This window comes from Nematolebias whitei, chromosome 1 (assembly GCF_014905685.2).
Source record: "Nematolebias whitei isolate Nwh7 chromosome 1, NemWhi1, whole genome shotgun sequence".
In the NCBI taxonomy this organism is placed as follows: Eukaryota; Metazoa; Chordata; class Actinopteri; order Cyprinodontiformes; family Rivulidae; genus Nematolebias; species Nematolebias whitei.
In genome coordinates this window covers 3,162,464-3,175,831 of record NC_056498.1, presented here as the reverse complement: position 1 = coordinate 3,175,831, position 13,368 = coordinate 3,162,464, and the positions used below count along the sequence as shown (strand labels likewise).

Sequence of the window (13,368 nt, the reverse complement as noted above, 5' to 3'; positions counted from 1 at the left end):
CAACAACTCCTGGACCAACTACACCTAAACCAACAACTCCTGGACCATCCACAGCTAAACCAACAACTCCTGGACCAACTACACCTAAACCAACAACACCTCTACTAACCACACCTAAACCAACTACACCTAAACCAACAACTTTTAGGCCAACCACAACCACTACTTCAAGTATGATGTACTTTTTGCCACTTCCATTTGTTAATTTTTTTTTCTTGTATGTGGCAAACACTTTCCTGATTGTTTTACAAGGAATTTACTTTGTGTGCAGATCCTTGTCCGCCCAATGCAGAATATATAGATTGTGGTCCTGCTTGTATCCCCACATGTATGGAACCATCCACCAACTGTTCTGGTTCCTGTCTAAGTGGCTGCTTCTGTAAACCTGGATTTCTCTTCAAGGGACGACGGTGTGTGCCAGTGGATAAATGTGGATGTTTAGATGACGAAAATAACTACTATGAGGTCAGATGTCATATTTTATATTTTTATGAACAAAAAATACTACATGACGATTGGTACTAGTGTCATATGAGGCATGCCCTCAGTAGTCATCAATTTTATATTTTATTTTAGCCTGGTGAGATAGTATCTGGAGATGGCTGCACAAAACTGTGTCGCTGTATTGGAAACTACACTTTGGAGTGCTTTGATAACTTCTGTGATCCCACTGAAGAGTGCAGAGAAGTTAATGGTGTTTCCAGCTGTTATCCTAAAGGTAATAACACCTTCCTTAAAGCAACAATGTACAACAACTGCAAAATGGTGTAGTCAGTTTTGAAGTCATCTTTGAATATATGGTTATCAGTAGTGAGTACCCCAGGGAGCATGAATACAAGAACAGAAGTCCAGGCTAGGCAATGGGTAGCCAAACCAGGACATATTTTTTTGTTTTTTTGGATTACAGTTTAAACAATGTTTACATCATGCAAAGTTTTTTTTTGACAGTAGATAAAAGTTAGTTAGACAATTGTTAACATTTAGTTTCTTGTTTCATATGTTTTTAGGTACATCAACTTGCATCATATCTGGAGACCCTCACTACACAACCTTTGACAAGAGCAAATATGATTTTATGGGTAACTGCAGTTATCTAATGTCTGGGCGCTGCAACAACACAACTCTGCCATTCTTTGAGGTTCATACAGACAATGAAAATCGATATAACACGCCTAGCATCTCCTACGTCAAGGCTGTACATGTATATGTACACATGCTGCAGATCTCCATTCTTAAAGGTGGCACTGTGCAGGTAAGAAATGATAGCATGCATCCACACATAATAAAATCTAAAAGGAAAATTATACACCATGACCACAGGGAAAAAGGGTGGTCACTGACTCAGTGTTGCCATAGAAACATTTAAAGAAAACTTCAGAATAACACCAAATACTGTATTCCATAGTATATAATCTCTACTGTATTCTATAATCTATATTCACTGGATTATTGAGCATGCATCAGGACATGTATTCTATAAAGTTTTCATGTGATCAGAACTGTTAAAAAAAACTAAAAGGAGCAAAATACTTGACCACACCACTCCATACCATACCCTACCATAACACATGCCAGACCATAATATACCATCACATACAACACATCATACAATACCATATCATACCTTACCATACCAGTGTTTCCCCTACCAGGGCACACTGCCTAGTGAACCAGATAGCTCCCGGGCTACACCCTGGATGGGTCGAAAGTCCATCACAGGGCCACATAGAGACAAACGAGACAAACAACCATTCACTTTCTCATGCACACCTAGGGACAATTTAGAGTTACCAATCAGCCTAACATGCATGTTTTTGGTCTGTGGGAGGAAACCGGAGCACCCGGAGAAAACCCACGCATGCACGGAGAGAACATGCAAACTCCACCCAGAGAGGCCCCTGGACCGGGGTTTGAACCAGGGACCTGCTCACTGAGAGGCAGCAGCTCTACCAGTTGCGCCACCGTGCTGCCCATGCTAATAATCATTGTTTTTTTTTTTTTTTTACTTTTATTGCTGAACAAGAACAAAGCAAATCACACACAAACTGTTTAGTCTTGAGACTGGGCCATCTCTTCAACAGCAGAAACAAAAACACAATATACTGTACACTTGTCATTGTACAGGGTCAAATAAAAACAAAAATAAAAAACAACAAGAGAGCTTTATTTAAGAAAGTCCACAATAGGTCCCCACACCCTTTCAAATCTCTGAGTTTTAAGTTGAAGTTGAGCTGTTAATTGTTCCATCATGTAAACATTTCTTATTTTTGGAATTCACTGATCAATAGTTGGTGGGTCGGGTTTCATCCAATTGACCGTGATCATTTTTCTTGCCGTCATGAGGAGAATATGTATCAGAGATCTTTGGTCATTAGTGAGATAATCAGGGAACTCATCAAGTAAAAAGATGACAGGGTCAAAAGGGACTTGTATCTTCAACAACATTTCCAACACATCCCTGACACCTTTCCAAAAGTCCTATACCTGAGGGCAGTCCCAAAATATGTGAGTGTGGTCACCCACAAGACCACATTTTCTCCAACAGTCACCATTATTGTCATGCCCAGAGAGAGATAAGTCTTAAGTGGGGTTTGAAAAAAACTGATTTTGCATTTCCAATCAAAACAAATATTCTCCCAAGAATCATCATCCAAAATGACATTTAGTTCCATTTCCCATTGTTGTTTAATGTGTTGAGTGCTGTCTGATACATCCATCACCAGTTTTTTATACATCAAAGAGACCTATTTTTTCAATGTTCCAGAGTTTTCGATTAAACTAATTAAGTGTTTCTCTATATTCGTGGGTTTCCTTATAATACTTTCCCAGTCTGTATGTTGTGATAAATAGTGTCTAATCTGTAGAAATCTATACATATCTCCTGGAGGGAGATTAAATGTGTCTTTTAGTTTGGAAAAAGTCTTAAGTATATTGCCTTCAAATAACTGATTTACTGTAATCAGCCCACTTTCAGCCCATCTAATAAAGGCCCCATCTGATAAAGATGGTAAAAACTCGGGGTTTTTGTTAATGGGAATGGCCCTTGATAGAGCAATAGTTCCCTTCAATTGTTTCTGTGTATGGTTCCATACCTTGAGTGTGTGCCTGACCCAGATGTTAGTTATTTTAATTTTTTCCTGAGATTGCAAACTAAGAAAGGGAAGGGTTGATAGACTTACACCTGGTAGTGAGTATTCCTCGATGAAGACCCAATGAATTTCTGGATCTTTGATAATCCATGCCACTAGTGCTCTTATTTGAGCAGCCCAATAATAGAGTCTCAAATTAGGGGGTCCAAGTCCTCCCCTTTCTTTACCAGACATCATAATTTTAAGTCTCACTCTTGTTCGTTTGTTCTGCCAGATGAACTTTGATATAATTTTTTCTAAGGATTTAAATATATATTGCTGTAGATACACTGGTAGTGACTGAAAAAGAAACAACAATCTTGGTAAGATATTCATTCTCACACACTTGGTGCATCCCAGGAGTGAAAGAGGAAGCATATCCCATCTGTTTAGATCTTTTTTAATTTATTCTATTAATTTATTGTAATTAGAAGAGTGAAGCTGTGTTACAGTGGAGGCAAGGAACACTCCAAGATATCTAAATCCCTGTTCAGACTTTTTAAAGGAGACCAAATCTAACTGGGAGGGCCAACTGCATGTAACCATCATGGCCTCAGATTTATTTATATTAATTTTATATCCAGATACTATACTGTATTCTTTAAGATTATGAAGAAGAGTAGGAACACATGTGATGGGATTCTCTAAAAATATTAGTATATCATCAGCAAATTGTGATAATTTGTGTTGAACATTAGCTTCATCACGTATCCCTGAATATGAGGATTAGTCCTAATCAGTTCAGCCAGTGGCTCTATATTGAGTGCAAATAACGAGGGGGACAAAGCATCCCCCTGTCGTGTACCACGTCCCAATGAAAAAAACTCAGAGCAGTGGCCATTTACCCTAACTCTAGTTATAAACCCAGTTTGGTCTGATTTCACAAGTTTCCTTATATATAGTTGGATTCTGTTGGCAATGATGGAGGTGAGTATTTTTAGGTCAACACAGAAGGCTGATTGGACGATAAGAAGGGCAAAATGTTGGGTCTTTACCTTCCTTATGGATTGCACTAATAATGGCTTCAGACCATGACGTGGGGGGGGGGGGGGGTCTCCTTCTGCAATGATGCGCCAAATGTTCTCTATAGGTGAAAGATCTGGACTGCAGGCTAGCCATTTCAGTAGCCGGATCCTTCTCCTATGTAGCCATGATGTTGTGATTGCTGCAGAATGTGGTCTGGCATTATCGTGTTGAAAAATGCAGGGTCTTCCCTGAAAGAGATGACGTCTAGATGGGAGCATATGTTGTTCTAGAACCTGAACATAGTTCTCTTAATGGTACATTTCCAGACATGCAAGCTGCCCATGCCACAAGCGCTCATGCAACCCCATACCATCAGTGATGCAGGCTTCTGAACAGAGCGTTGATAACAACTTGGGCTATCCTTGTCCTCTCTGGTTCAGATGACATGGTGTCCCAGTGTTCCATAAAGAACTTCAAATCGTGACTCATCTGACCACAGAACAGTCTTCCATTTTGCCACAATCCATTTTAAATGACTCCTGGCCCAGTGCAAACGTCTGAGCTTGTGCAGCTTGCTTAGAAATGGCTTCCTCTTTGCACTGTAGAGTTTCAGATGGCAACGGCGAATGGCACGGTGGATTGTGTTCACTGACAATGCTTTCTGGAAGTATTCCTGAGCCCATTCTGTTATTTCCTTGACAGTGGCATTCCTGTTTGAGGTGCAGTGACGTTTAAGGGCCCGGAGATCACGAGCATCCAGTAGAGTTTTACGGCCTTGACGGTTGCACGGTTGATAATGATAACTTAAAAGTCTTTGCTATTTTACGCAGGGTAACATCATTCTGGTATTGCTGCATTATCTTTCTGCTCAACAATGGTGGAATTGGTGATCCTCTTACCATCTTGGCTTCTGAGAGACACTGACACTCTGAGAAGCTCTTTTTATACCCAATCATGTTGTCATTTGATCTAATTAGTGTTAATTGGTCTTCTAGCTGTTCGTTATATGCACAATTTCCTTTTTCCAGCCACTTATTGCTACTTGTCCCAACTTTTTTGGGATTTGTTGACACTGTAAATTTTGAATCAACATACAGGTCCTTCTCAAAAAATTAGCATATTGTGATAAAGGTCATTATTTTCCATAATGTAATGATAAAAATGAAACTTTCATATATTTCAGATTCATTGCACACCAACTGAAATATTTCAGGTCTTTAATTGTTTTATTACTGATGATTATGGCATACAGCTCATGAAAACCCAAAATGCCTGTCCCAAAAAATTAGCATATTTCATCCCACCAATGAAAGACAAGTGCTTTTAATACAAACAACGCCAACCTTCAAATAATCATGTTCAGTTATGCACTCAATACTTGGTCGGGAATCCTTTTGCATGAATGACTGCTTCAATGCGGCGTGGCATTGAGGCAATCAGCCTGTGGCACTGCTGAGGTGTTATGGAGGCCCAGGATGCTTCGATAGTGGCCTTAAGCTCATCCAGAGTGTTGGGTCTTGTGTCTCTCAACTTTCTCTTCACAATATCCCACAGGTTCACTATGGGGTTCAGATCAGGAGAGTTGGCAGGCCAATTGAGCACAGTAATACCATGGTCAGTAAACCATTTACCAGTGGTTTTGGCACTGTGAGCAGGTGCCAGGTCGTGCTGAAAAATTAAATCTTCATCTCCATAAAGCTTTTCAGCAGATGGAAGCATGAAGTGCTCCAAAATCTCCTGATAGCTAGCTGCATTGACCCTGCGCTTGATAAAACACAGTGGACCAACACTAGCAGATGACATGACACCCCAGTGACTGTGGAAACTTGACACTGGACCTCAAGCAATGTGAATTCTGTTTCTCCTCTCTTCCTCCAGACTCTGGGACCTTAATTTCCAAAGGACATGAAAAATTTACTGTAATCAGAGAACATAACTTTGGACCACTCAGCAGCAGTTGAAAGTGCAATTATATTGCCCCTCAGCACAGCTTTAGCTCCTCCCACAGGATAGAAGGTGTTACATCATCTTTGTCATTAAATGCAATGTTGGGTATTTTTTGTCTGACCTTTAAAGAAAATAATTTCATACATCACTGCGAGATGGGTTTTAGCGCTCAGATCCTTTGCAAAGGGAGAGTCACCATGTCAGAGTGAACTCTGCCGTTTTGCTGGGTGAGTCTGGTATTTATTTAGATACAAGTGGAACACAAAAACAGGTCAAGTTTCATGAACAAAATCTTATCAGCGATGATGGGTCAGAACATTCAGGAGATTGTGTCTGACCAGATAGCTTCTTGATAAATGTCCCCTTGATGTAGAAGCAGAACTTTCCAGAACTTTTCACACACACAGCAAGATAAAAGATTGAATCCTAAGAAAGAAACTTTTTGTTCAGTACATGTAAAAACAAATATTAATATAATGAGATAGAAACTGTTTTAAAATGATAAAATAGAAAAACTTTAACATTCCCTCCTGTTTATCATTTTAGACTAAAAAATCATAAAAGAAAAAATAAATAAAAGTTGAGCTGTTTATGAACTCGCAAAAACATAAGAAAATCACAACAAAAACACTTTTTTTATACTGGTAGGGGTGGGAAAGAGAACAGGCATATCATTTTTTTTACACATTTTCAGTCAGAGTGCATCTTTTACACAGCATCGTCACAGTTTAAGCTTGTTTCGTCACAATCAAGTTTGTCCACTGGTCCCAGTGGATCATTATCATCTTGGGTCATCTTAGCTTAATGCAAATTGATAAGAATAGGAACAACACTGCAAAAAAAAAAAAAGAAATTGGAGTGAGAATTTTGAAGATGAGATACCACCAGGGTCCGGAGGTGAACCATTCTCAGAGGGAGTTGCCTATCCCTCTGGAGTCCTTAGTTTGTGCAGCTTGGAGGTTCCTAAGGGAGGTCATGGCATCTTCAACATGGGTGTCTTTTTCACCCGGGATATAAATGCATCATTTACTCCTGATGAGAGCACACGTACCCCCCTGAGCTGCAGTTAGTAAATCTAACACCATCCGGTTTTGTAACACCATCAGCTTCAGCGCGGCGATTTCTTCATACTTCTCTTTTTCTTCTGCCCAAACGGTGGAGCGAGAGTTGACTGTCACTGTGGTGGATGAGGATTGTACCGTCCGATACCCAGACTGGGGCACAGATGCCGGTCCAGTGGTGAGGCAAGAAGGGGTACAGACGATGACCACACAGCCACATGACATCAACGAGAGCCACTGTTGACACACTGGAGTTTCTGGACTGTAGGGCTGTGTACCTGAGAAAGTCTATGGTGACATCACAGCCTGTGGTGTTTCCCAGGAAAGGCCCTGGAGTTGGTATGGTCGCCATAGTGATGTTGCCGGTCACACTGTTGACAGTGAAGTACGTTATGTTTGAAGAAGGGGTGTAACACAATGGATACCTTTGATCTGGTAGTGTGCTGGTCCAGTAGGCGGTGTTGTGGTCATGGTCCAGTTCATGTTCTACAGAGTTGTGTTTTGGCACTCAACAATGTTTTGTCGTGGGCGGCCCAAGGATAGGTTATAAACACATCTGGATTCATTTATAGCCATGGGCCAGACATGAAAAGTCAGTTGGTGTGAGCTGTGTGGCATGGCGGAACAAGCATAACAGCCTTCCTTGGTGTGACTGCCCTTCAGGTGTTGCAGATAAGCCTTCCATAGGTTTCTATCACCATCATGGTCAGGAAGGAGGTTCTGCAGCCAGTCTGTCACGTCACCATGAAGGGGCTGCAGGCCTCTGGAGATGTTGAGATAACATGCTACAGTCACAACACAGCAGAGGATCCACCTGGCATGTGGAATCCTCATTGCTGCTAAGGACTCAGAGTCACTAGACCTGTAGGTCCTAAAGAGTAGGGATTGTTGGTTGCTTCACAGACATTGAGATGACTGCCCACTAAAAAGACAACCCCCTTTGTAGTCTGACTTCCCCTCTACCCAGGTGACCTTAATGGTCCAGCATACTCTGAGCCTTACAATGACTGAGATGATTCCAGTTGGGTCGTTCAGGGATCTTTACTGCATTAGGCGTGGTCAGCAGTACTTGGAACGGTCCTTCCCAGCGGGGGATGGTCCCAGTTCTTTCTTTTTATCACCTTTATGAAGACCAAATCTCCCGGCTGGATTGGTGATGTTTCCTGTGGAAGAGAGGAATCAGGAGACAGTAAATTTGTTTTGGACACTTTTTTTTCTCTTGCAGTGTTACTGGTCTGCCAGTAGAGGTCAGCAGTGTACTGGCTGTCTGTGTACACTTCTGCCAACTGACATGTACGTCTAAATGCAAAAATTTTCAGTTGCCTGTATAGTTTTATAAAGAAAAAATTATATACATTTTTTTTAATGTATGAAAATGCTTCTGTATTATAGATATCCCTCCTGTTGACACATGGCAAAGGCCATGGGTCATTTTTCCTTGGTTTAATCTGAGTATGGGGTATTGAGGGAAACAAAATCCATTTTGGTTGTTGAGAAATGTGAAAAATAGTTATAATCAATTCATAAAAGCTTCGATGTATTTCTGAATTGTTAAATTCTTGTTTTCATAGAAGCTAAAGCATCTGATGTTATTATATTTTAATTAATGTAAATAGTTTAAAACTGAAGACAATGGCTTCCTTTTAAACTGAAAACATTTCCCTTCAGAGATTGTTTACATTATGAAACTGTAGAGATGTGCTCCTCATATACTGTAAAAAGTACATATATTCATTGATTTGCCTCCAAAAAGAAAATGAACCCCTTCTCCGTTCAGGAGCGGGTCAAGTGCTGCAGTTGCCATGCCGGGGCATTAGTTGGCTCTGTGATTTTGTATCTTTGGTTAACGCGCATGCATGCTGCCGCGGCCTGCACTTCCTGTGAGCTAACGTTTAGCTAACCCCAGTCATGGCGGTGACGAAGGTTGGATTTTGGCTGGATTTGTGGAGAGGAGTCAACATTTTTTGATGGCAAGCAGGACCGCTTTGTCTAAAAAGTCCACACTGGTCGTTGAGTGGGCCCAAACCGAACAATGTCGGACCTTACTACATAATAATCCGTAGCAGGTAAATTAATACGCATGTTTTACTTTTGATCACACAACATCCAATTGAGTTTTTATTTTTAATCTTTTTCTATATGTCATCCACGAGGAGAAGTTGTCTTCCTCCTCAGCGTTTCGGTTCTGGACGAGTTTCTGCTCGGCTCACGCTGTTAGGAGGGACGTTTAGAGAGAGAGAAATGTTGGATGAGTTATTTAAAAATCCCCTCAGTTAACTTGTTTTAGTAGTGGGTTTAATTTAATTATCAGTGTTTGTGTGACATACAATTCGTGGTGCTGAATAAATAAAAAATATAATAAAATAAATCTGTTGCTTTCATTTATTTTTCAACTTTTAGTAGTATCATTATTCTAAATGTGGATTACATAATGTAGCTCAAAGCTTCAGTATCGCCCATACAAACATAAATACTATTTATAATTATTAAACTGTTGCTATATATCACATTTTAGTATGTTTTAGTGCAGCGTGGCGTGTGCAAATGTGTGTGTGTGTGTCGGTTCTTTTAGACAGAGCTGCTGGATGCAGTCGGATAACAGCTCTGGGACTACTCACACTGACCTTGTGATTTTATTTAAAACTAAATAAAGTCAACTAGACTTTATAGCTCTGGTCATAACGTGTGTTAACAACAAAACTAATTAAAGAAAAAAATGTTGTAAAATCAGAAACACAAACAGTGAACAGTTATCAGTTAAATCATAATGATTAGTAAATTCTTATTCTACAGAAGAAGAAGGCAAAAGTATTTTAGCGCTTTTCCTATGTTTCAGTGGGTACTACAAAGTATTATCTTTTGTCTGACAAACAGTATTTTAGCGCTTTTCCTATGTTTCAGTGGGTACTACAAAGTATTATCTTTTGTCTGACAAACAAAGCTGCAGTTTTCGTTTTTTGTTTTAGTTTTTCGTTCTGCTTTTAGCGCTATTTTCTGCAAATTTTTTATGAGTCTGGGTATTTTGGGCCATAATTTTCATTACTCATGATTTATAGGTATGATTTAAAGCGTTGTGTTTAAAAAAAAAAAAGAGAATTCTAATGGAGGTTTTAAGCAAACTTGCTTTGGGTCCCGTGAACTAAGCACTGCCAGGTTTTCAAGGACTCGCCACAGAAATCAGCTTTTCCTCCCAAGCATACACACACAGACAGACAGAAGTTTGCACGTGTCTATTTTTAGAAAAATGCCAGCTTACGAGTCTCACTCAAAGTTTTAGAAAGTTCTCGACAGGAGTCTCACTTTTTTCTTTTCCTTAAAAGGTCTCGACTGCACGTCTCACTTTTTTTTGTCAATTAAGGTCTTGATTCAGAAAAGTTTCACTTTATGCTTGTAAACTGTAAAATCTCACTTATTTAAAAAGGTCTTGATTATACGTTATACTTATTTGGAATGTAAGTTCTCAACTCTGAATCTCACTTATTCAGAAGAGGTCTTGACTCATTTTTACTTATAGCGCAAGAAATAGTCTCCGCTGTTTAAAACCAAAATGTTACGACAAAGTACTCACGTCGCTGTTGTTGTGTGAAGGAAGTCCGGTTTTCCGTCAATCTGCTGTTGTTGGGCTCGTGACGGACCTAAGAATCGCTGGCCTGGCTGGGAACCCCCCCCCCCCGGGCTTTAGTTCCACCATGCGCATGGGTTTTAGCAGCGTGTCCAGTCGAACCACACCAGCAAGACTGGTATGTTGGAATCCGCAGTCACGGCTCCAAGTAATGTTGGGTATTTTCTGCCTGACCTTTAAAGAAAATAATTTCATACAACACAGCGAGATGGGTTTTAGCGCTCAGATCCTTTGCAAAAGGAGAGTCACTGATTATGTCAGAGTGAACTCTGCTGTTTTGCTGGGTGAGTCTGGTGTTTATTTAGATAAAAGTGGAACACGAAAACAGGTCAAGTTTACATGAACAAAATCTTATCAGCGATGACGGGTCAGAACATTCAGGAGATTGTGTCTGGCCAGATAGCTTCTTGATAAATGTCCACTTGATGTAGAAGTAGAACTTTCCAGAACTTTTCACACACACAGCAAGATAAAAGATTGAATCCTAAGAAAGAAACTTTTTGTTCAGTACATGTAAAAACAAATATTAGTATAATGAGATAGAAACTGTTTTAAAATGATAAAATAGAAAAACTCTAACATGCAATATAGTCAGTCAAACCCTGTCTTATTTCCTGTTGATTTGCTTCATTATATAAAAGAAATACATTGGCTCTCAAATATTTGAATTGTTTGTTTGGCCCTATCATAATTTCTAATAACACTGGGGCATGATCTGATATGGTTATAGCTTCAATGTTACACTGAGTAGCTCTATAGCTGTCTGTTCCTGAAATCATAAACATGTCATTCCTAGAGTGACTGCAGTGTAGTTGTGAAAAAAAAGTAAAGTCCCTCTCTTTTGGATGTAGATGACGCCACATATCTACTAGACCTAGCTCCTTCATCATCGCAGTGAATGTCAGCTTTCTTACACAAAGGCCCCATGTCTACTGGGAGTCTATCCACAGACTCTCTCAAAACACAATTAAAATCTCCACCTATCAAAATGAGACCCTCTGAATGTTCTGCTATCATAGAGGCAATGTTTTTTTAAAAAGTCAGGACAGTCCTCATTTGGTGGATACAAATTGAGCAAAGTAACTTTAGTACCACATATGCACCCAATCAGCATCACATATCTCCCCTCCTTATCCAAAAATGTTTTTGCATGACTAAAATAAACTGACTTATTAAACAGAATTGAAACTCCCCTTTTTCTCCCATTTCTTGAGGATGAACTATATTGTTGGTCAACTCAACCTCTTCTCAGCTTCATGTGCTCCCCATCAGAAAGATGTGTCTCCTGTAACATAGCTATTGCACAATTTGATTTTTTTAATTGGTTGAGAACTTTTTTCTCTTGATTGGGCTGCACAAGCCTTTGACATTATAAGTAACACAAATTAAACTATCCATGCAATTTTTTTCTGGCTCTTATTTGTCTTAACCCTGGTCAAATATACATTAATATAATACAAAATTGTAATATTCTTAATTGAGTGGCCCCTAGTTAGTCTCAAGATAAAATGAAATAATACAATTGAACAAATGACAAATAAACAAATCAAACTAAACTTCCACATGCCCAACTGGATTAGTTAGTCAAATCTAAAGATTGTTTTTCAAACCTGACTCAAAACCAGTCCCCGTTGATTCCTGGGCAGAGGGTGGTGACAGGTCCTCCGTGGGAAAAACACACAGTGTTGGCGCTGCTGACGTCCCTCTCGTGTAGCGGTGCGCTGCGGCTGGAAAGGTGCACGCGTTAACCGGTCCATCCAATATGAAAGCAAAAGTAAACAAACAAACAAAAAATCCTTGTCGTTTCTCTCCTAACATATAATGTCTAACAGAATGATATGGACTCAGCATAAGTTGAATTCAGTGGTCCGCACACAGGAAAGCCTTGACCTCTGCGTAGGACAGCTCCTCCGGATCCTTGCCCCGTCTTCCGCTTGCCACGCTCCAGTGGTGTCTGGACATTTCAGCTTCAATCTGCTCCCTCTCATCCACCTGCACGTGCACGCCCAGCTCCTGAAGTGCAGGTAAAGCCTCTACAATAGTCATATAGATGTTCTCCTTGCCATCCAAAATTATTTTAAGCTGCGCTGGATACAAGCATTTTGCTTTTATGTTTTTCATTTTTAATTGTTTGATTGCGGCCCGCACAGACGCTTGCTTTTTCTGAAGCTCCGGGGAGTAATCATGGTCAAAGAAAATCTGCTTTCCTTCATACGTAACTTTATTCTGTGCCCACGCCTGTTGCAGGACACTTTCTTTGACAGTAAAGTCCATGAACTTGACAATCGGCGAGCGTGGGGCTGCGGTCGGCTTCTTGGGCTTTGCAGTGAGCGCACGGTGCGCCCGTTCAATGCTGATGACGTTGAGTTCAGCTGGGAGCTGGAGAGCGCCCTGGATTTGCTCCTTTACAAATGTCTTCACGTCTCAACCTTCGGATCCTTCAGGAACTCAATAATCCTTAAATTGTTTCTCCTCAATCTATTTTGCATATCGTCACATTTGGCAGTCAGGGACAACTCTATATGGAGCAGATATCGCAGCACCCTCTCATGGCGCCTCACAGTGTCCTCGTTAGTACTGATATGGTCCTCCGCCTATCCGGCCCTGTTTTCTAATTTTGTTATTTTATCACCCAGCTCTTTAA

General features: G+C 40.2%; 1 protein-coding gene across 1 annotated transcript in view; it reads left to right on the top strand.

Annotated features, from left to right (window-relative positions):
- Nucleotides 1–13,368, top strand: part of zanl (zonadhesin, like) — a gene marked incomplete in the record, with an annotated part of 443,805 nt that overhangs the window by 82,047 nt on the left and 348,390 nt on the right. Inside the window, 4 exon segments of the mRNA XM_037681443.1 lie at nucleotides 16–171; nucleotides 272–465; nucleotides 577–718; nucleotides 1,008–1,252. Coding sequence (XP_037537371.1) covers nucleotides 16–171; nucleotides 272–465; nucleotides 577–718; nucleotides 1,008–1,252 — 737 coding nt within the window.